Below are 24,757 nucleotides of genomic sequence, written 5' to 3'. Positions count from 1 at the left end.
ACGTCAAGCAAATAATTGAGGACGTAGGTTGCAAGTGCTACTCTGAGATGAAGAGGTTAGCACAGGAAAGGAATTCGTGGCGGGCCGCATCAAACCAGTCAGTAGACAGAAGACCAAAAAAAAAAAATGTTATCGGCACTATAAACATCCAGCTACTCTTGTTCCATGACAAGGTTTAAAAAACTCTTCTATCGCTGTTGGATTAGCTTCCCTACATAGTTTGTAATTCAATGTGACATTTGTTTGAGTACTGAAGCCTTTAGTGTTAAAATTTGTGCATCATAGTTTACTAACAGAATGCCCATCTAGTAATGAAGAATGAATAAAAATATTGTCTGTGGCTGTGCTATTGTTCTCTTGCACCCTAGTTGGAAAAAACACTATCTGAATCAGATCATTTGAATTTATGAGATCTACCAACATCCTTTTCCTTGCACAGTCATATACAAAATTCATATTGAAGTCACCATATATAACTAATTTCTGGTACTTCCTAGAAAGTAAATCAAGAACCCTCTCTAGCTTGAGCAGAAATGCTCTGAAGTCAGAGTTAGAGGAGCTATAAACAACAACAATTGTAAGTTTTGTTTCACTAAATTCAACTGCCCCTGCGCAACATTCAAATATATGTTCAGTGCAGTGCCGTGATAGGTCTATGGATTCATATGGAATACTGTTTTTTTACATACATAGCCACTCCCCCTCTCCGCAAGCAACTTCTTGATAAACAGCCAGCTAATCTGTATCCTGGTAAAGGAAGCCTCTGAATTGTCAAATTAGTTAAGTGGTGCTCCGATATACCAATAATTTCAGAGTCAACATCTATAAGCAGTTCACTAACTTTATCTCTAATACCTCTTATATTTTGACGAAATATGGTAATTCCTTCTCTACTTGGAAACATTACATCCTCTGAAGGTGAGCCCTTATTTAGAGGGACTTACTTTAAGCAGGTATACCTAACAGCTGACTTCAATCTAAAAAAGGTGCAGCTCTAACACCAACTACTACAGGAATCTTTCCATGAGTAATCCCACCACCACCCACTACACTGTCACCTATAAGTTTTGCCAGCTTCCCCTTCCCATCCCTATAGAGGTGCAGTCCGCGCCTAGTGAAACCTGACCTACTGATAGATCCAACTGGCAACACTGAGATGTGACCTATGCCCTCTGCCATCAGCGTCCTTCCAAGCCCCATGTTATCGGGTCTAACAGTCGCATTAAGATGAGGCCGATCATGACGCTGAAACAGTTGCATGAAATGCACATTAGTTCAAATGGCTCTGAGAACTATGCGACTCAACTTCTGAGGTCATCAGTCGCCTAGAACTTGGAACTAATTAAACCTAACTAACCTAAGGACGTCACACACATCCATGCCCGAGGCAGGATTCGAACCTGCGACCGTAGCGGCCGCTCGGCTCCAGACTGTAGCGCCCAGAACCGCACGGCCACTCCGGCCGGCAAATGCACATTAGTGCCATCAGTTTCAGTAGCTATCCAGCCCCATGTTATCAGGTCTAACAGTCGCATTAAGATGAGGCCGATCATGATGCTGAAACAGTTGCACGAAATGCACATTAGTGCCATCAATTTGAGTAGCTATCTTTATCATGTCACCACCTACATCATATTCCCCGTCCCTATCAAGACTGTCCCCTGCTCCACCCACTATCACTACCTGATCTTCCTTCGTAAAATTCTTACATAACTCCCCCATGCTGTCAGTCACCTGAGGCAACCCTGCACTAGGCTTCACAATTCTGGTGACCTGGTACTCACTCCCCAACACTTTCTGCAACTGCTGGCCCACACCTCTACTGTGCCAGTTACCTAGCAGCAGAACCTTCTTCTTTCTGTTAGGCTTTGCAACTGACCTAGTCCTCCTAACTGCTGAGCACTGCTGCATGTTCCCTACATCTACTGCTACACAAGACTCCTCTCCACTCAACTCTGACAGTTGGTCAAATCTATTGCATATTTGCAAAGTATAACTGAATACCTCCTCTTCCTAGCTGCCTTCTTGCCAACTGCCAGTTCCCATTCCTCACCACCCTTCGCCCTCCTCAACCTATGTAGTTCCCCACTTGTGCATTGCAACTGCAACTGAAGGGCACAGATCTTATGCTCCTGCTCATCTATCAACTTACTTCTACTACATATTCCGCATTTCTTCGAAATGAATGTCTTCTTCCGTCCAGGGATATCCACTTCAGTTCCCGAAGCATATCTGTAACACTTACATCCTTTTCGAAACTACCGGTAACAAATCTAGTATCTCGCCTATGAAATGCTTCGACATCTTTTTTCCATCCGACCTGGTGCGGATCCCACATACTCGGACAGGACTCACGAATGGGTCGCACTATCGTCCTATTTGCGGTCTCCTTTACAGATAAACCACACTGTCCTATAATTCTTTCAATAAACCGTAGTCGACCCTTCACCTTTCCTACCATGGTTCTCACTTGATAGTTTCATGTCATATCGCTTCTCAACGTTATGCCCAGATTTTTAAACAACGTGACTGTGTCAAGCAGGACATTAGTAATGGTGTATCCGAACTTTACGGATTTGTTTTTCCCGCTCATCCGAATTAACTTACATTTTTCTATATTTCAAACCAGCTACCATTCATCACATCGACCGAAATTTTGTCTAGGTCATCTTGTATCTTCGACACTTCCCTGTACATCACAGCATCATCAGCGAACAACCGCAGATTGCTGGCCACCCTGTCCGCCAGATAATTTGTGTGTATAGAAAATAGCAACGGTCCAATCATACTTCCGTGGATACCTCAGATGTTACCCCGCCTCCGATGAACACTCGCCGTCGAGGAGAAGTTGTTGTTGTTGTTGTTGTTGTGTGAGTCTTCAATCCAAAGACTGGTTTGATGCAGCTCTCCATGCTACTTTATCCTGTGCAAGCCTCTTCACCTCTGACTAACTACTGCAACCTACATCTCTCTGAATCTGCTTACTGTATTCATTCCTTGTTCTCCCTCATTTTTTTTACTCATTATTAAACCTATTCCTGCTTTTCTGTATTTATAACCCTGTATTCACCTGACCAGAAGTAGTGTTCCTCCTGCCACCAAACTTCACTAATGCCCAGTATATCTAACTTTAACCTACCCATTTCCCTTTTTAAATTTTCTAACCTGCGTGCCCGATTAAGGGATCTGACATTCCACGCTCCAATATCTGAACGACGGTTTTGTTTCTCCTGATGACGACGTCCTCCAGAGTAGTCACCCCCCGAGATCCGAATGGCGGACTATTTCACCTCCGGAATATTTTACGCAAGAGGATGCCATCATCATATAACCACACAGTAGAGCTGCAGGCCCTCACGAAAAATTACTGCTGTAGTTTCCCCTTGCTTTCAGCTGTTCCCAGTACCAGCACAGCAAGGCCGTTTTGGTTGATGTTACAAGCCCAGAATAGTCATTCAGCCTGTTGCCCCCTACAACTTATGAAAAGGCTGCTGCCTCTCTTCAGAAACGACGCGTTTGTCTGCCCTTTTAACAGATACCCCTCATTTGTGGTTGCACCTACTGTACGGCTATCTATATTCTCCGAGGCACGCAAGCCTCCCCACCAACGGCGGCAAGGTCCATAAGGCGGCGGAGGGGGGGGGGGGGAGGGGGGACAACAACAACAACATACTGTGTTCTATTACTTAAGAAGTCTTCGAGCCTGTCATGTCACATATCTGGGAGCCTATTCCGTGTGCTACCTTCGTTAACAGTCTGCAGTGGGGTACTGTGTCGAATGCTTTTCGGATTTTCGGAAATCTAGAATTATGGAGTCTGCCTGTTGCCCTTCATCCACAGTTCGCAGTATATCCTGTGAGAAAAGAGCAAGCTGCTTTCTAAAGCCGTGCTGATTCGTGGACATGAACTTTTCGGTGTCTAGGAAATTTCTTATGTTTGAACTCAAAATACACTCTAGAATTTTGCAGCAAACTGATGTTAGGGATATTGGTCTGTAATTTTTCGGGGCTGTTCTTTTACCCTTCTTATATATAGGAGTCTCCTACAGTTTTTTTCAGTCGCTTGGCACTTTGCTCTGATGGAGATAAATTCGCGATAAATATAAACTAAGTAAGGGGCCAATGACGTAGAGTTCTCTTTGTTAAACCGAATTTGGACTTCATTCGCATCTGGCGGCTTATTTATTTTCAACTCATTCATTTGTTTTCCACGACAGGGATGTTTATTATTATCTCATTCATAAGGGACCCTGTGCGATGGTCAAACGACGGTACATTTCTACAATTTTACAGGGTGAACGATTTCATAAACGTGGAATTTAAAACTTTTCTCCTTCCTTTTGCTATCTTCTACTACCAAACTAGACGAATCAACTGCTGATTGGATGGAAGCCTTAGACCCGCTTAGCGGGTTTACATAGGACCAGAATGTTTTTGGGTTTTCCACCAGATCCTTAGTCAAGCTGTTGTATGCTTCGCACATAGATCTTTTCACAGACGCACGAATGCCTACTAATCTTTGCCTGTCGCCATTTGCGTGTCCTCTTTTGAACCGAGAGTACAACAGCATTTTCCGAATTTCGTTATTAAGTCATGGTGCGTCTTTTCCGTTATTAATCCACTTACTAGGCGCATGTCTGTCCAGAGCACGATTTTCCATCATTCTGGAGCTACATGGCCGCAGTTTATTGTCTAACTGAGACGCTAACAACTGCTTATTTACTCTTTCTAGCAGGAAAACTCTCCTAGCGCTCTTGACTGATTTATTAGCTTTCGTAATCATAGTTGCTATGATATCATGATGACTAATCCCCGTCTAGTTTGGCCTGTTTGTAGCTACAAGGTCCAAGATATTTCCACTGCCTGCGGGCTGCAGAACTAGCTGCTCAAGACAGTTTACGGGAAAGTGTTCAAAAGTACTTCACAAGACTGTTTGTCTTTACCTCCTGCAGTGAATCCATACACGACCCAGTCTATACTTGGTAGGTTAAAATCACCACCAACTAGTATCGGATGATCTGGGTATTTATGCTCAACTGACCCTAGACTTTCTCCGAATGACTCTAGAACTTTCATAGCGGAGTCGGGTTGTCGATAGAAACATCCAACAATTAACTTGGTTTCACCTAGACCTGTTATGCGCGACCAGATAATTTCACCATTACACTCAATTTCAGTCTCAATAGGGGCAATATTTTTGTCAACTGTAATGAACACCCTCTCCTACGGCGTCTAATCTGTCTTTCAGATAACCATTCCAAGACGCACTAAATATCTCAGAGCTTTTCACTTCGGGTTTTAGCCCGCTCTCAGTCCCAAGAATAATTTGAGGGCCGGCCACTGTGGCCGAGCCGTTCTAGGTGCTTCAGTCCGGAACCGCGCTGCTGCTATAGTCTCAGATTCGATTCCTGCCTCGGGCATGGATGTGTGTGATGTCCTTAGGTTAGTTAGGTTTAAGTAGTTCTAAGTCTAGGGGACTGATGGCCTCAGATGTTAAGTCCCATAGTGCTTAGAGCCATTTCAACCATTTGAATAATTTGAGATTGAGAACTTTCCTGGAGGATGGTAAATTTGGAAATTTTGCCACGAACATTTCGACAATTTACTGATAAAATTTTTACAGTTGAACTTTCTTTACTCTGTTTTCTCTACATGCGTATCGACTGGCGAGAGTCTAGTACCACTTTTTCCTCATTTTGGGTTACTCTGGCCCCAGCTTAAGTAACTCTACATTTTGCAAAAATGTGCACCATTTTACAGAAGTGTTAATATATTATCTAGATTTAATTTCGCACAAACGACAGTTTCTCATCTTATTACCTAATCTGTCAGAAAGCAGAACGACATTCACTTTTTTTTAGCACGTGAGGTCTCCAGAAAAAGTTATTGGGACGTGACAGCTGTTAAAACATTTACGTTCAAAATCGAGTGCTGGCAGCACAGCATTACTCTGTGGAACTCATGTCCTTCGAGATTGATCTTTGCACATTGTGAACGCATACTGTTTTGTTTACTTCACACCAATGACATAACTTTTTCCGACCAATGGGCCAATTTACCCGCGAAGGACAAAAGTAACCTCAGCTTTTTGAAACATAAAAAATTCAATACATCGAAAATTATGTTATTTTACCTCCAATATATTGTCAGTTTCGACGTCAGTCAGATGATTTATTGTAACATGAAATACATGCAGTTGCGAATGTGGACAACCATCGGCTGTATAATGGATTAATGACAATGAATATTTGTGCCGAACCGGGACTCGAACCCAGATTTCCCGCCTATAGCGAGCGGTCGCGTTACTATTAGGCTTTCCGAGCATGACTCACGACCTGACCCAAGTTTCTATATGTCGTCATTCATGTGTCCACAACCTGTTATGTACATCTATTATGCAATTTTCCGTACAGGGGACATTTACGTGAAAGTCGCTTGCCCGAAGTCTCCGGATAAATACGATATTGCAGTGCCTGTATATTCCGAATTACGATGCGAAGTTGCTTCAGACATGCATGCATGCCCGAAGGAACTTTGTATCTGATTGCTTGGAATAGAAAACTGTATTGATGACAGTGTTGTACAGTGTGACTACGGCTGGTGGGTTGGAAACGGGGCTGTCTTCAAAGTTATGGTAGGTATTGGAGTCATGACCCTGCGCTAGATTATATTTTCTGTAGAGAGTTGTTTTGATGCCTTGTGCTGAAACTTGTGTGTTTAATCTGATTTTTGGTGTTGTGTCTAGGTTCTGAGTTGGGAATAATGATTGAGACTGTTCTGCTGGTATGTTGGAGGACAAAGAGGCTATGAAGCATTAAAAGATTAGAGTACTGGAAACGAAGAGCACATCTTCAGTAACAGAGGCAAAGCTACGTAGGGGATCATGGACTGGTTTAAGATTGAGTTTTTCAGAATAATATCAAGGTATGCAGCAAAGAGGTAACAGTTGGTTGTTGCGAAGGTGAGGATAATGTGGTGAGGGATTTGTAACAGTGACATGATGGAATACTTTACAATGTTTTGTTGAGTTTGTAGGGCGTGTGGTTCTGTGATTTGTAGATGTCAGTCGCCAGTTCAAGAGGTTTTTATGCTTGTATGAGGTTCTGGATGTATCACTGTGAGAATGTACCACTTTCTGCTGTTGAGGAAGAGTTGGCACAGTTGATGGGACTCTTTTAAAACGAGCAGATCATGTGAGAATGTGTGTGCTGGTGAAAGTAATTAAGCAAGTAGGGGCATGGGTAGATATGGCTTGAGATAAGATCTTTTGAAGAAAGTGTTCAGAGAGAGCATGTCTTCTGAGTTTTCTTGGATAATTGGATGGCTTTTAACTTATATGTGGGTTGAGTCCCATCAGGCAACCCCGTTGGTTTTGTACGGATGTATGGTGTGAGTGTCATATGGAGGATTTGAGGGGCTGGACTGAGGACATTTATAGTCATGTTAAGTGAAGTAAGTATAATATCGAGGGTGAAATTGCTTTGAGGATGGGCTTGTCGAAATAGGGGAATGTGTTACCTTGCAGAGTGTTAGAAAACCGACGTTACCATTCTAGTTCGGCATGGGGCAGGCTTTGGATAATAAGGTCGGCAGTAACATAGGTGGAGAAGGTCTGGTCAATGCGGTTGATAAAGTCATAGTGTATAAAGTGAGTGGGACCGATAATTACAATGGTGGCATAATTCATTGTTAAGTTCCTTGGGTAAGAATTGTGTACTCCACAAGATAATTAAATGGAAGGGGTGCGTTGTTGATGTGCTGGATGGGAATAATAAGTTCATGTTAAGTGGGTGTTGGCTTTGCTTTACATTTTTGAGAATATGTTGGGGGAGAATGGTTACAAGTGTTGCAGGTGAGTGGGGATCGTAGACTAGGGCACTGTTTTGAGGAAGATTTTCCACCAACAGAGTTAGAAATTTATGAAGCCATCAAAACACACGAAAACAATAAAGGAAGTGATAAAGACTCCATTACACCAGAATTACTGAAATTGTTAGGACCAAAGATCATAAGTGACCTACACTTACTTTTTGAGAACATTTGGAAAGCATAAAAGATTCCAGAAGAGTAGAAAATAACGTCATTCCACCAACTACATAAAAAGGGAGACAAACAAAATGTCACCACACATAGTTGGCGGTTGGGACAGGCCGGCAGCCTTTCTGAACTTTTGGGTGAGCTGTTGAGTATACTTAAAGCGTTTCTGATGTCTGTGGGCCTGTAGTTGCAATCTGGATAGCTATACTCGAAGCCCTGGTGGTGATTTAAAGTTCTTTTATTTAATGGTCTCTTGTGAGGTGAATTCCGTAAAATATGGATGATGGAGGTGAGACCATAATCATTGTGGATATGGAGGACTTTACATATTTGAATATTGATATGGGTATTTAATTCTCGTTTGACTGAATCTGCCATGGTTTCAGTGTCTACGGCCTGGACGAGAGCAGTAACAATAGGTTGGCAGTGAGCAGTGGAGGGGATTGGGTTGTGTTGGCTGGTGAGTATTGAAAAGGGTGAGGGAGGCGGAAGCAAGGATTCCAAATTGGATGACTGAAATTTTTTGCATGAGAATTGTTTGGAAAATAGTTCATAAATTTTATTAGATAGACTTTCTTAGGAATAAACCATGAGATGTTAAGGTTGGGTACTGTAGTCCCACATTAGCTACGGGTCCCCATAAAACAGACTGGATAAGTCAGCTTAGAGGTCAGTGGAAGGCAAGTGTGTACCAGTTCCAATAGGATGAAGTCTGATAAAACGCCGGCCGGTGTGGCCATGCGGTTCTAGGCGCTACAATCTGGAACCGCGCGACCGCTAAGGTCCCAGGTTCGAATCCTGCCTCAGGCATGGATGTGTGTGATGTCCTTAGGTTAGTTAGGTTTAAGTAGTTCTAAGTTCTAGGGGACTGATGACCTTAGCAGTTAAGTCCCATAGTGCTCAGAGCCATTTGAACCATTTTCTGATAAAACACTGTAGTGTTCAAACCAACTTTAAGATTGAGGACAGCTTTATTACTTTTTAAGAATTTTTTGTTTTGTTTGAGAGGCAAGTAGCGAAAGTTCAAAGAACTTGGCGTACATGCAGTATAAAAGAACAGGTTGTTGGATGGTGATTTTGTGAAGTGATGCCTTTCAAGATACCATCTCAACCTATCCGTCCACATTTCAAGGACCTCTTTGCTGCAAGGTGTTGTGAACTGTAGCTTTGATCCTGGACTTGATGAATGCCAGAATCGCTTCTTAGTGAGACACTCAAACAGTCATGTGTACACCAGAGCTGACGCTAACAACTACCCATCCATCCCAACAGAACTCTACTGTTTATTCCAGGATGGACATTTTTATGATCTTCCTGAGAACTCCAACATGGAATCATGCTGAATTATTTTTTTTTATTACATTCAGGGTGATACGAACCACAGCTTTGCTGCTGGTCATGATGGGTGTTGAAGTGACGTCCACGTCTGGTAACACTATTCAGAAACCAGGCACCAACCCTTATTTTGACCCAAAGTTATTCTTCGCTAAAGAATGCTTTGAGATATGTCTCTGCAGCTGGCCCTGAGGAGCACTGCATTTGTGGGTGACAGCTATGGTAGTACTTCCTGAAGACGTCCAGCATCCTCCTGTATCTGGGGCTCCGACTGTGTGTCTCCGCACAAAGCAGTAGAATAGCGTGGCTGCGCTGTTGGCAGTTCCTGGAGTCCCTAGACGAGAGTGCTGGTGTGCGCAGGGTGCTGTGGGCGGTGGTGGTGCTGCTGGGCGTGATCGGCGCGGCGTTCATGGCCAACAACTTCTGGCAGCGCTTCTCTGAGAGCCCGACGCGCGCCATCGTCGAGACCAACCACTACCCATCCTACCGCATACCCTTCCCGGCCATCACACTCTGCAACGCCAACGTCTTCTTCCGGTCGCGCGCGCAACAGCTCGTACAGTACCTGTGAGTAATACACTAGCCCACTGCCAGCTAGCAATCTTCATTGCAAGAAAAAAAATATCTACGGATACATAAAACCTCTAATTTCGCCTTACACTGATCAGTTTGTAGTCATATACTGTCTGTGATCTTAACGGTTAGATTTCAACTTTACATTGACTGATTAGGATCACATAACAACTTCAGTTCCTCTATATTGCTTGTTTTGTAGTTTGTTTCCAGTACTCAGTCTTATCCTTCTACTCCACTGCTGAATTTCTAAGCAAAATCAACTGATCTGAATATGTTGCTAATAGTATCAAATAATCTTGTAATCTGTGTCCTGTTTAAATTCACTTCAGTAGTGCAATCATTGTAAATATGTGTTGTAAAATGATTTTTCTATTTTTTGATGCACGGTGACATATAGCGTTTTAAAAATTGTAGCATGCTCCTCAGTGTACTGAACATTTACATGTTTCATGTACTTATTACCATTTACGTGAAAATAAACTTACGATATCTTTCACTTATTCAACGTCCTTGAGGACAGTTCCTCTTGTGATCCTTGGAAGGAGTGTTAACATATTTGTTTCTCTTTGTAAATATTTGTTGTGTATTGTTGTTTTCCTGACATGTTCTACGTCCTGGAGGATCTCTTCACTATAAATCTATTGGACAAAAAATACACCTACTCTATTTATTCCGCGTTTATTTCACTTGACAATATTAGGGCCTTAATCGAAGCAGACATCATGAGTAAGATAACATTACAATGTACATACACACATAAAAAAAGAAGTTTTGCATCATCCCGGTTCCCACAACTCCTGAAGATAGACGTTGGCTGTGGGTATTGTATCACAGACACAGTCCCTTTGGCTGTCCAGATATGTCACTAAACCCGCCCGGAGATGTTAACAACCATGCATGAGCAGCGCCTATTAGACGGATGCGGTCAGACAGCCGATTAGTTCCAGTCATTCCATCAGGAAGGATGTACACGGCTCGTGTTGTTTGTAGTTCAACCGTGCCTAGACGGTCAATACCGAGGTACGATCGCGCCCGCATTATTACTTTGTGCCAGGAAGGGCTCTCAACAAAGTGTCCAAGCGTCTGGGAGTGAACCAAAGCGATGTTGTTCGGACATGGAGGAGACACAGAGAAACAGGAACTGTGTCGCATATGCCTTTAACCAGACAACCGTCGGAGACGTGTTTGGAGGCAACCCGGTCAGGCTGAACGCTTTAGACACACTGTCCAGCGAGTGCAGCAAGGTGGAGGGTCCCTGCTGTTTTGGGGTGGCATTATGTGGGGCCGATGTACGCCGCATATTCGCGAGGCGTTCGTCTTCATGGACGACAATTTGCGACCCCATCGTGCACATCTTATGAATTACTTCCTTGAGGTTAACGACATCGCTCGACTAGAGTGGCCAGCATGTTCTCCAGGTATGAACCCTATCAAACATGTCTGGGATGGATTAGAAAGGGCTGTTTATGGGCGACGTGACCCACGAACCACTCTGAGGGATCTACGCCGAATCGCCGTTGAGGCGTGGGACAATCTGGACCGGCAGTGCCTTGATGAACTTGTGGATAGTATGCCACGACGAATAGAGGCATGCATCAATGCAATAGGACGTGCTACTGGGTATTAGAGGTACCAGTGTGTACAGCAGCCTGGACCACCACCTCTGAAGGTCTCGCTGTATGGTTACACAACATGCAATGTGTGATTTCCACGAGCAATAAAAAGGGCGAAAATGATGTTTATGTTGATCTCTATTCCAATTTTCTGTACTGGTTCCGGAGCTCTTGGAACCGAGGTGATGCAAAACTTTTTTTGATGTGTGTAATACATGAGCAGTACGTAAGTATGTAAGTAATAATAGTAATAATAATAATAATAATAATAATAATTTAGAAAATGCAGATGTTAAAAAAGAACATTTGGAGCAATTCAGACAACAAATGAAAAACATAATGAACTATCCAAAACCAAAAGAACCTTCGAAAAGTCTCAGCTTACAGAAACATATGAAAATTTCAGCAAAAGTAATACAACAAGTTTGTACGAAACTTTTAAACACATACACTCCTGGAAATTGAAATAAGAACACCGTGAATTCATTGTCCCAGGAAGGGGAAACTTTATTGACACATTCCTGGGGTCAGATACATCACATGATCACACTGACAGAACCACAGGCACATAGACACAGGCAACAGAGCATGCACAATGTCGGCACTAGTACAGTGTATATCCACCTTTCGCAGCAATGCAGGCTGCTATTCTCCCATGGAGACGATCGTAGAGATGCTGGATGTAGTCCTGTGGAACGGCTTGCCATGCCATTTCCACCTGGCGCCTCAGTTGGACCAGCGTTCGTGCTGGACGTGCAGACCGCGTGAGACGACGCTTCATCCAGTCCCAAACATGCTCAATGGGGGACAGATCCGGAGATCTTGCTGGCCAGGGTAGTTGACTTACACCTTCTAGAGCACGTTGGGTGGCACGGGATACATGCGGACGTGCATTGTCCTGTTGGAACAGCAAGTTCCCTTGCCGGTCTAGGAATGGTAGAACGATGGCTTCGATCACCAGTGGTGTACGGCCAGTGTAGGAGATCGCTCCCCACACCATGATGCCGGGTGTTGGCCCTGTGTGCCTCGGTCGTATGCAGTCCTGATTGTGGCGCTCACCTGCACGGCGCCAAACACGCATACGACCATCATTGGCACCAAGGCAGAAGCGACTCTCATCGCTGAAGACGACACGTCTCCATTCGTCCCTCCATTCACGCCTGTCGCGACACCACTGGAGGCGGGCTGCACGATGTTGGGGCGTGAGCGGAAGACGGCCTAACGGTGTGCGGGACCGTAGCCCAGCTTCATGGAGACGGTTGCGAATGGTCCTCGCCGATACCCCAGGAGCAACAGTGTCCCTAATTTGCTGGGAAGTGGCGGTGCGGTCCCCTACGGCACTGCGTAGGATCCTACGGTCTTGGCGTGCATCCGTGCGTCGCTGCGGTCCGGTCCCAGGTCGACGGGCACGTGCACCTTCCGCCGACCACTGGCGACAACATCTATGTACTGTGGAGACCTCACGCCCCACGTGTTGAGCAATTCGGCGGTACGTCCACCCGGCCTCCCGCATGCCCACTATACGCCCTCGCTCAAAGTCCGTCAGCTGCACATACGGTTCACGTCCACGCTGTCGCGGCATGCTACCAGTGTTAAAGACTGCGATGGAGCTCCGTATGCCACGGCAAACTGGCTGACACTGACGGCGGCGGTGCACAAATGCTGCGCAGCTAGCGCCATTCGACGGCCAACACCGCGGTTCCTGGTGTGTCCGCTGTGCCGTGCGTGTGATCATTGCTTGTACAGCCCTCTCGCAGTGTCCGGAGCAAGTATGGTGGGTCTGACACACCGGTGTCAATGTGTTCTTTTTTCCATTTCCAGGAGTGTATTTAAATGGCACTTGCTTCATAACAGTGCTAGTGTTTGCTGCAAACAGAGCTCATCCTGCCCCGTGATTCAAAAAAGTGGCAGACTGTTGACATAAAGCGAGAACAATAATTGAATCCCGGGGGACTACCACTGTAATTTCACGCATGCATATGATGTGTGGTGTCCCTCTAATGCGTGTAAATGTCCAGCTGAAAGTGTTAGTCCCTAGTCGACAACAGTTGCTGAGCTGATCGTTGGGGACAGCTCCATAATAATGTATTGTGGAAATGGCATGTCGCCCGTTGGGTTGCCATTAGGCGAGTTTTGGAGATGGTGATACTTTCCCAGAAACTGATGCGAATTAAACACTTATAGAGACAGAAGAATGTTGAGTACCATAAGGGTCATTCAAATGAAACCCGGTCACTAGTGTAAATTAACGGTAACGATTTTATTAACTCAAAAATGTATCTATACACAGTACAAATACCGGAAAATAGTCGCCACATCTGCTACTGGCACATTTATCCCATTGCGACACTAGCTGGTCGATATCATCCTTGAAGAAGCTAGTAGGCTGCTGTCAGATCCAGACCTGGACCCAGTCACACACCTCGTCGTCCGTTGCGAATCAACGTCCGCGAATAGCTTCTTTTAGAGGTCCAAACACATGAAAGTCACACGGTGAGAGGTCGGGACTGTATGGTGGATGTTCCAGTGCTCCTAAACTGCTGAAGTGTCGTCTTCACCGCATTGGACGTGTCTGAGCGGGCATTATCATGCAGGACGATAACGCTATTGGACAACATGCCTTGGCATTTCGACTTCATGGCTTGCCTAAGGTTCTGTAAAGTGGCTTGATAACGCTGGGCACTGATGGTGGTTCCCCGTTCCAGGAAATCGACAAGCAGTGGGCCCTTGTGGTCAAAAAAGGAGAACATCATGACCTTACCAAAACTGATTTCTTTGGAGGTGGTGAAGTCGCATGTTTCCACTGCTTGCTTTGACGGTTGCTTTCCGGATCAAAATGGTGACACCATGTTTCGTCACCTGTGACAATACTCGACAGAAAGCCGTATTCCTCCTCGTGATAACGTTGCAGACGACTCAAAGACAGCGCCATTCGAGTATTGCGCTGTTCGGCAATCAGTTGGTGGGGAAACCAATGCGCACAGATTTTACGAATGTTCAAGTGTTGATACATTATGTTGTGGGCGGTATATGGGTTGCTCAGAGAGGTAATGAAGAGGTACTGAGTCGAGTTGGGGAGAAAAGAAATTCGTGTAAATAACCTTGCTCGTCATGAGCTCCACTGCTGATTTTTGTTGAGTTAAATAAGAAACCATTACAAGTATGTTAAAAAAATGCTAGCGTTGGTAGTTTAAGAAATATACGACGCAACTTGAGTGCAAGAAGTGATTGGATGACAGAACACACGCTGAGACACCAAGGGATCGCCAGTTTAATAATGAGGGGACGAGAGAGGTGTAACAGTCGTAGAGCAACAACAAGGCTTTGTTACAGTGAGCAGGTTGAAATGGATGTAAGTTGCAGAAGTTATGCAGAGATAAGAAGGTTTGCACTGGACGGACTAGCTTTGAGGGCTGCAGCAAGTCAGAGTTCGTACTGAAGTCCATAACAACAACAACAACATAAGGGTGTCTAAAAATTTGGAGAGCCATTCTTCTTGTCTGCTGCTTTTGCTGAGTAACTCACTCTATAGGAGGTGCTTGCTTTGGTTTGCAGAAGAGACTTTGAGTCATCTGGGCCAAGGCCCGCCACCCCTCGACGCGTGCTGTACATAAAGGTGTTCCAGCAGCAGCTGCCGCAAACCGGACCAGTTCAGACTCGTCCGGATCCGCGACAGACGCCCTACAGCTCGATAGCGTTAAATTATGCACAGCCGCCGTCGCCACGCTAATGAATATTTTATGGACCTTGCCAGTAATCACCGCCGTCAACTGATGCCAAAGGCTGCTCAGCTGATCCAACACTCAAAGTGGCAATTTTCCTTTTCTCAGTATTTTGTGCATTCATTTTCGGTTGGCCACAGCACATCAATAACAATTTGGCGCAGCAAATCCGGGCGAACTGGGATCATAAAGCGATCTTCTTTTAGTATTCTTTTACTGATATTTCTGTGTACGTCGCCACTGAAGACTAACTGGATACGAACGCAAGCCACTATCCTAGTCATGTCGTTGCTGATCAGCGGTCTGCTCATTATAATCACATCCTAGGTAAATGGGAAGAAAGGAAGGTTAAGGTTTAATGGCCCGTCGTCGACTAGCCTATTAGAGATGTCGATAGGACGGACTCGGAAGGAAATCAGCCATGCCCTTTCAAAGAAACCATCCCGGCTTCCACCTCATGTTAAGAACAGACACCGAAAGTTCGGTCTCCACAGTAATGAGAGTGGCTGTATACAGGGTGTTTCAGAAGTGATGGTCAAAATTCAGGGATATGACAGGATCGATCATTCGAAACAAAAAAGTGACGTTAACATGGGCTCTAAAACGCATACCTTAAGAGCTACGACGAATTCTTGATCTTCGACACTGTGAAACAAACCTCTTCTGCTGCAGACTGTTTGCTTCCCATATTTTGGGGAGTTGTAGTGTGGACAAAACAAGAAAAAACGTCCAGCAAAGATGTGTTCTAAAATGCGTACCTTATAAATTATGAGCACTTGTTCGTAGCGAAGATGCACAAGTGCTCATAGCTCTTATGGTATGCACTTTAGATCACATGTTTACTGAAAAATTTTTTCATGTTTTAATCCATACTACCATTTCCAAAAATATGGAAAGTAGAGAGCTTGCAGTAGAAGATATTTGTTTCACACTATGGAAGATCAAAAAATCCTCATAGCTCTTAAGGTATACGTTTTAGAGCCCTTGTTTAGTTGACCTTTGTTTGTTTCGAATAATTGTTCCTGTCATATCTCTGAGTAGTGCCCATTACTTCTGAAATATCCTGTATAAATGATTTACGTTTTAATACGACAGGTGATTCTAAAATATTTGTTTGCTGTTAGCACTACTTTGGTAGTGAAAGAAGTCGTGTGCAACGTAGCAATGTATCAACTACTGCAGTACAAGATATAAGCTCATGGCTTGTACGAGGGTTGCCCAGCAAGTAATGCATCGCATTCTTTTTCTTCAACAAGTCTTTATTGAACATGATGAGAATTACACATACGAGAGAACGGTGTTTTATCTACACACCCTATTTTTCTACGTAATCTCTGTCCCGTTTTATGGCCTTCCTCCAGCGCGAGACAAGGGCATTTATGCCCTGTCGGTACCACTCTTTATCCTGGTGGCGGAGCCAGTGCTTCACTTTGTGAATCACCTCCTCATCGTCTTATCTTCCACGAATGGCCTCCTTTAATGGTCCAAACAAGTGGAAGTCCGTGAGGGCTAGGTCAGGGCTGTAGGGTGGATGGGGTAACACTATCCAACCCTGTTTTGCGATGTGTTCAGCAGTCCTCAGCCGTGTGTGGGGCCGAGCGTTATCGTGTTGCAGCAAAACATCTCCTGGGTTGCTGTGGCGCCGGAAGCGCCTCTTGAGTTTTGTTAATGTGTTGACACATGCTTCTGAATTAATGGCACCGCCTCTTGGCATGATATGAGTGAGAATCACACTTTCACAGTCCCAGGACACGGTCAGCATGGTCTTACCGGCGGAAGCAGTTGTTTTGAAATTTTTCTTCTGTGGGGAGTGGGAATGACGCCATACCATCTATTGTCGTTTTGTTTCGGGCTCAAAATGGTGAACCCAGATTTCATCATCTGTCATAAACCGGAACTAGGCGGCCTCCCCCCTCGGCTTCAAAAACAAACCAAGACAAATATTTTCTCTGTGCGATTAGTGATCCACCGTAAACACTGCGGGACCCATCTTGCACACACCTTTGAATATCCAAGAGTGCGGATAATTGCATCCTTTCCTGGTTGACAGAAGCAGCGCCAACTGCCGAGTCGTAATGCGTCTGTCCTCGCGAATGACATCAGCTCGTTGCAACATATCAGGTGTGACAGCCGTGGATGGTCTCTCCGACCGCTGCAAATCGTGGAGCTCCACCGAACCGTCTTCTGATGACCTCACATCCGTGCCCAGCAACTAATTGTACTTCTGTCCACAGCAGATACTCCATAGAATTTCCACAAACAGTTGTGAATATTCTCCAGATGTTTGACACAGTCATAACCGGTTTCGGCTATACAATGACCATCTTGAGATTCTAAAGGCGGCATACACTGAACACAGGTTCATGCATTGTCAACGCATGAACCTGTGTTCAGTGTCTGCCGCCTTTAGAATCTGAAAATGTTCATTGTATGGCCGAAACCGATTATCACTGTGTCATAAACATGAGATTGCGTCTTAAATAAACAAAAAAAAATTTACAAAAGAATCAATCGCGCACTCCATATACAAAATGTCGTTTTTTCTTAAATATTCTCCAGAGTTTCTTTCTCTGCAGTGAGAAATTAAGTACGGCATGTGGCCACAAATATGAACAGGGAAGAATGTGATGTAGCTGTAAAAGATCTCGGACTATCAGACCTTCTCTGTCAAATAACAACATTAAAATCAGGCATTGAATCATTCCCTACACTACAAGCCTACAAACGACATCTATCAGAAATTAAAATAAAATATTTTTCAAAAGAACTAGAAAAACAATGCTAGGATTAAGTGTATAAGGAAACCAATGTGAATATGAAATTCTCTGAATTTTCCACATTGTTTAAATTGGACTTTGAAACGGCATTTCCAAAAGTGTGCATGTCTATATCAACATCTCACAAAAACAGATGGATAACATTCGGTATTAAGAAGTCCTCCCAAACACTTAAACATCTCAATTCCATGAAAAAGATTCGCAATGATGCAGAATTCTTAAATTCTATCACAGATACAAAAAGACCTATAGGAAGGTGCTGATTGCTGCAAAAAAATCATTTAATGACAAAATAATATATAATGAAGAGAATAAAAGCAAAATAATCTGGGATGTTATAAAAAAGGAAACGGGGAGAGGCAAACAATCACAGAATAACATACTGCTAAGGGAGGGGGGGGGGTAAGGTAATACATGATCCACAACACTTAGCAAACTATGTAAACGAACATTTTTCAGGTATTTCAGAGAATTTACAGCAAAAATTCCGCAAAACAAATATAACACCTGTAAATAATGCTGTACTAAATACAATGATGTTACTTCCAACCACAGAGAACGAAGTCAATAAAACTGTTCAAAAACTAAAATGTAAAAAGTCAGTAGGCTTAACAAGTATAATAAATGAATCCTTCACATCAGGGACATTTCCAGAGCAGTTAAAACAGGCGAGAGTTGTACCCTTTCTTAAGAAAGGTAATGCAGAAGACATAGAAAATCACCAGACCATTTCCCTGCTGTCAGCATTCTCAAAAATAATAGAAGCAATTATGAGAGACAGATTAATGAATTACCTGAATAAATACAATCTTTTAAGCGAATCACAGTTTGGTTTCCGAAGTGGCAAAAATACAGAGTCAGCCATAGTAGATATCACAAAAGTTGTACTTTTTGATGCTCTTGATAAAGATGAATGTGTCACTGGCATATTTCTGGATTTTTCTAAGGTGCTTGATACAGTCGACCACAAGATTCTATCAAATAAATTAGAAGCATTAGGAATAAGAGGGGTAGCTAATGACTGGTTTCAATCATACCTAGCAGATAGGGTACCAAGAGTAGAGATAACACTTATTTCAAATAGATCTAATCATTTAGTAAAACACTTATCAGAACGAGAATACATTAATATAGGGGTTCCACAAGGTAGCATATTGGGACCAGTACTATTCCTGATATACATCAACGACTTTCTCTCTAGTGTTACTCATGGTGAAAAATTCTCTTCACTGATCACAGCAATGATGTAGTCACTGAAAAACATGAGCACTACTTGCCGAGAGAGCAAATGAAACCCTCAAAGAAGTTTATGATTGGTCAATAAGCAATAAGGTGAAATCGAACATAAAGAAAACTAATGCCATGAATTTCAGTTTGAAGAGGAAAAATTACAATGTTAAATTAAATGTAGATGGCACCTATATAGACTGCGTAACAAATGCAAAATTTCTAGGAATTAATATTGATTCCCAGTTGAAGTGGTGTGAACACCCAAAGGACTTTCAAACAGAATGTTATCAGTATCTTACGCCCTTAGAATACCATCATCAGTGTGTAAGATGCAGTGTCTTTTAGTTATATATTATTCATATGTACACTCAATTCTTAGCTATGGCATTCTTTTTTAGGGAACAAACTCACAAAATATGAACACAATTTTCAACCTGTTGAAAAGAGCCATAAGAATAATAACCAAAAATACTAGTCGAGCTCATTGTAAAGATCTGTCCAAAACACTGGGGATTTTAACTGTTCCATGTGAATACGTTTACCAGTCAGTTGTACACAACAAAAATAACATTGATAATTACTGCACAAACAGCTCTGTCCATGACCATGCAACAAGAGATAGACTCAACTTACATTTACCAAGAAAAAATAAACATAAAACGCAAAACAGCATTTTCTACCAAGGAATAAAACTGTACAATAAATTACCAAAAGAGATTAAAGAAATTGCAAAAATACACTTATTTAAAAAGGCAGCTAAAAAGTACCTGTTATGCAATATATTTTACACATTGAAGGATTACTTAGATAAAACAGAGTAGGGGTTTGATAAAAAAATAATGTTGTACAAATAAATAATAGTAATAATGATCATAAAATATCCAACATTCCTCATAACACCTTCACTTTATTTTTTTCCCCTTTCTAGAAATATTTACCCCCAAGCTAAGCATAGCAAAATACTAACACCTCTTCCTCTTTCTGAGCTGGACATCTCACTCATTATGGAGGGATGCTGACTCAGTTTTCCAGGGTAGCAAATGGGAAACTGTGGTACAAAAAACGACCCAGAGATCACCAGTGTGTGTGTGTGTGTGTGTGTGTGTGTGTGTGTAGTGAGTGAAGTGGTAAATCTAATGATTATGTCTAACTAGAAGTCTCTAAATATATGTGTATACGAATCAGCTTATTTTTAATTGGTCTAAACTTGTAAATACTTTGACATGTCCTATATCCTTGTTAAAAGAGATCTACGGATGAATAAAGCTGCTGCTGCTGCTGCTGCTGCTGCTACTACTACTACTACTACTACTACTACTACTACACGTTGCTTGTAACGAGAAAAAATGCGGTGCATTACTTTCAGGGCAACCCTCGTCGGAAAGAAATTGATGCTAAATCACAATAACACACGGTTTTTGCAGTTTCTGTCACGCAATTCAGCTAAAAGTGACATTCTGATTACACAGAGTCGACATACGATTAATGAATCTGAACATTTTAACTTTCTAGGTGTAAACTGTCATGGAAAACCCATGTTGAGTGTCTTGTTCCAAAACTGAATGGTGCTGTATTCACCATTAGAACATTACCTGCTACGAAAATTTGTTTACTTTACTTACTTCCATTCGCTCATGAGATACAGCATTGTATTCTGGAGCAACTCTTCCGGTTCGCAAAGGGTATTTTTGGCTCTGAAACGAGCAGTTCGTGCAGTATGTGGTGTAAGTTCGCGAACTCCTTGTCGACCCCTTTCCAGGCTATGGGAACTCTGACACTGGCCTTTCAATACTTATTTTCTTTAATGTCGTTTGTTGTTGACAATATGAGCTTACTCCCAATAATCAACAGCTATCACTGAGTTAATACTAGGCAGGAATGCAGTTTGCATTTGCGTCACACCTCTCTTGTGCAGTAAGGTGTGCGTCCATGTTAAACACGCTACGGAATTATTATTTTAAAAAAGATAGTTTTCTCTATTTTAAGTGGCACCCTTTAGTAGTAACTGGAAAATAAATTTTGATAAGAGGAAATTAACTGGAGTGCCGTTCATTAAAAGAAGCAGCTAAGTAATAAAATGACAAGTTTAAATTATCACGCGGCACAGATAAATTTACCACTAAGAGAGAGAAAATTAATAATTCCAGATTTTTTCTGACCTGCTTTGATACCGTGGAGTGAACTGACCGCGCACATCTTTTGTTGGCCGTATGCCGATCATTAATATTACGCGTTATGCACAGAAGTGCTGCCTGGAAACTGCGTTACAGATCGGCTTAAAAGATCTCAGGGACACACGAGTGGCTGCTACAAGTTCGAACATCAGTGATGTTCGGCAGCGGCCAGAAAACGGTATGTTCTCCTAGCTGAAACATAAAACGGTTGGCAGGCAAGGTTAATGTAGTTGAAATGAAACATTGGTAAACAATAACAATTATTCATATATTGACGATATTTTTACATAGGTAAGTACTTTACACACCTTGAAAATATCTTTCAAGTACAACTGCCTTTTACAAAATTATTCGAGGGAGCGATTATTAAGAGAGAGAGAGTGATCGACAAGAGCGGAGACATCAGTAGAGAGCGAGCCTCGGGAGGGAGGGAGAGAGAGAGAGAGAGAGAGAGAGAGAGAGAGAGAGACAGAGAGAGAGAGAGAGAGAGCCAGACGCCGCTCGTGTTTCTACAGGGCGTTTGGGGAGGAAAGGTCAATATTTTACACAGTGATGGTATAAGTAATTTTGAACAAAAAATGTTATGTTAACATAGGTCCGCAAATGCTTCGTTAGGGAGGTATGGGTATTGAAAGGAACTGTAATTCTGCAAAACTGATGTGCATAACGTGAACGTATAAGCAATACAACTGGACTGTAACGTGATTTTCTTGAAAACAATGTTACAGAGAAGCACAGTTACGTTACACATTTTTACCTAATGTTTATTTGCTTCGCATTTAGTACATAATGAATTGCAGAATGCATGTTACACATATTCAGTTGAAAAAGATGTATCTCGTCTTTTACAAATGGCCTTAACACTTATCGTACAGATGTTTTACAGTTCACAGAACGGGTTCGAATGTCCCACCATGAACGTCAATGCACTTTTGCGCTCTAGCGATAACGTGTTGTGTTGCTTGTTCAGTTGCCTGTGGTTGGTTCCTAATCAATTCAGCAGCGTCCATGCTGCGACGAAGCAGTCCACTCGTGTAATTTACCTTCATTTTGTGCACCTCTGATTTCATCCAACCCCATAAACAGAAATTTAAAGGTGTAAGGTCACGTGATCTTGGAGCCAGCTAATAGCACCGCCACGGCCAATCCAGCGATTAGCGTAGGTGCGGTTGAGATGGCCCCTCACACGTAAGGTAACATGTGGAGGGGCACCGTCCTGTAGAGAGTACATTCCAGTTCGCTTGGCTAAAGGAACGTCTTCCAATAGTTCCACAAATAAATTTTCTAAAAAATTCAGGTTCCTGTTCCCGTTAATCGCTGATTGATAATAAATGGACCTATCAGAAGGTTACTGATCATGCCGTACCAAACATTTATGGCAAAACGAACTTGGAAATTACTATCTACTGAAGCGTGTGTGTTTTCCCGTGACCATCGATGATTATTGTGTGTTATTTATTCCATGTCGTGAAAACTGGGCTTCGTCAGTGCATAGTATGTATGGAAACAAACGACTGTTCTCAATTACCCAGTGACAGAATTGAAGTCGTTGGGCATTGTCGCCAACGTGGAGATTTTGGACACGCTGTATTTGAAATGGATATAGGTTTTCCGCACGTAATGTCTCCCATACACGTGTCTGTGGGACATTCATACTCAGGGACATTCTTCGTATGCTCATACTGGGACTTCGCTCAACACTTGCGATAATTTCTTCCTGTTCTTGCAAAATTTGTTGACGTGCACGCTCGGACGAAAAATATCTACTTGGAAAAGAGCTTGTTGCACGCAAAGTGATAAACACTGTGGTAAACTCCCTGAGATCCGGTAATCGTCGAGTCGGAAAGCGCCTGTGGTATTCTTCTCTTGCAGCGGTAGCACTACCGCCGTAGAAGCCATAAACATACACCATATCTGCGTATTCCTCATTAGTGCCGGCCGGTGTGTCCGTACGGTTCTAGGCGCTTCAGTCTGGAACCGCGTGACCGCTACGGTCGCAGGTTCGAATCCTGCCTCGGGCATGGATGTGTGTGATGTCCTTAGGTTAGTTAGGTTTAAGTAGTTCTAAGTTCTAGGGGACTGATGATAACAGATGTTAAGTCCCATAGTGCTCAGAGCCATTTGAACCTCATTAGACGTGTGGCATGTTACCAGCGCTTGTATGAACACAGTTAACACCGTACATTACACAACTAACCCATCCGTCGCCGGTACACTGCAGAATACGGCTTACACGGCACAACTACGCAAACAACGGGTGATTGTAGTACGTACGCCACATGACCATAATACATCCTAGGTTGGATAGTGTAAACATGGCAGGTACCCGTGCATTGTTTGCAAGAAAATCACGTTACGGTCCAGTTGTATTGCATATATGTTCATGTTGTGCACATCAGTTTTGCAGAATTAAAGTTCCTTTCAGTGCCCGTACCCCCCTAAAGAAAGCATTTGCGGACCTATGTTCTTATAACATTTTTTTTCAGAATTACTTGTACTATCACTGTTTAAAATATTGACATTCCTCCCCAAACACCCTGTATACATGCAGACAACGGGAGGCAACTTGACTGTCATTTTTCCTCAGTAACTTCCCGCTCTGAAAGCCTCTTGCGTGGAAAAATGTTCGAGAGACTTCGCCGCACACCTCTCTGGCGAGGGTGATCGCATAAAATTTGATTGTTGACGCCGCTTGCGCTGCGTCTGCTGCATTATTTGCCAATTCAAAAATACAGTTGGTCTCTTTCGCTAATTTTAACAACTGTGTACTCTCTCACGTTTAAGAATTAATTACAATTTTAAACCATAAGCCAATTAAAGTCGATACACAGAATTAATACAGAAATACAGCGTTTCTTACGTAGGTTTACGCAAAGTATTTTAGTTTTCGGGCTTAAATTTATTTACACATAAAAAGAAACATTTCACTACAACAAGAATTTAATCTTAGCAGTAATCCTCACACATTCAAGTCCAAACTGAGGAATTTCTTCATGGATCATGCCTTCTATTCTGTCAGGGAAATACTGAAAAAAAAGTAATTGCTTTGCAATGTTGTTGACTATGGTAATACACACTCGGAGCTTGTCGTCTACATACAATCTATATTGTATTTTATCTACGTTAATTGCACTTGCTTACTCATTCCTTAGCCGTAGAATTAGGGGTGTAGGATATAATTTAAAAAAAAGTTATAAGCTGTAACAATATCCACAAAACTCTGACTGAGTAGCTGGTACCGGTTGCTCCATATTGTAATTAGGTTGGCGGTGCAGTGTCCTGCATACATCTGTG

At 42.8% G+C, this 24,757-nt stretch overlaps 1 protein-coding gene across 1 annotated transcript in view; it reads left to right on the top strand.

Annotated features, from left to right (window-relative positions):
* LOC124775312 (sodium channel protein Nach-like) overlaps positions 1-24,757 on the top strand; it is a 206,659-nt gene that overhangs the window by 44,718 nt on the left and 137,184 nt on the right. Inside the window, exons 3-4 of the mRNA XM_047250147.1 lie at positions 8,423-8,483; positions 9,694-9,938. Of these exons, the coding sequence (XP_047106103.1) occupies positions 8,423-8,483; positions 9,694-9,938 (306 nt within the window). The remainder of the gene's footprint in view (positions 1-8,422; positions 8,484-9,693; positions 9,939-24,757) is intronic.

Source organism: Schistocerca piceifrons, chromosome 2 (assembly GCF_021461385.2).
Source record: "Schistocerca piceifrons isolate TAMUIC-IGC-003096 chromosome 2, iqSchPice1.1, whole genome shotgun sequence".
NCBI classification, from domain to species: domain Eukaryota; kingdom Metazoa; phylum Arthropoda; class Insecta; order Orthoptera; family Acrididae; genus Schistocerca; species Schistocerca piceifrons.
Note: the sequence above shows the minus strand (reverse complement) of the source record. Positions and strands in the feature narration are given on the sequence as shown.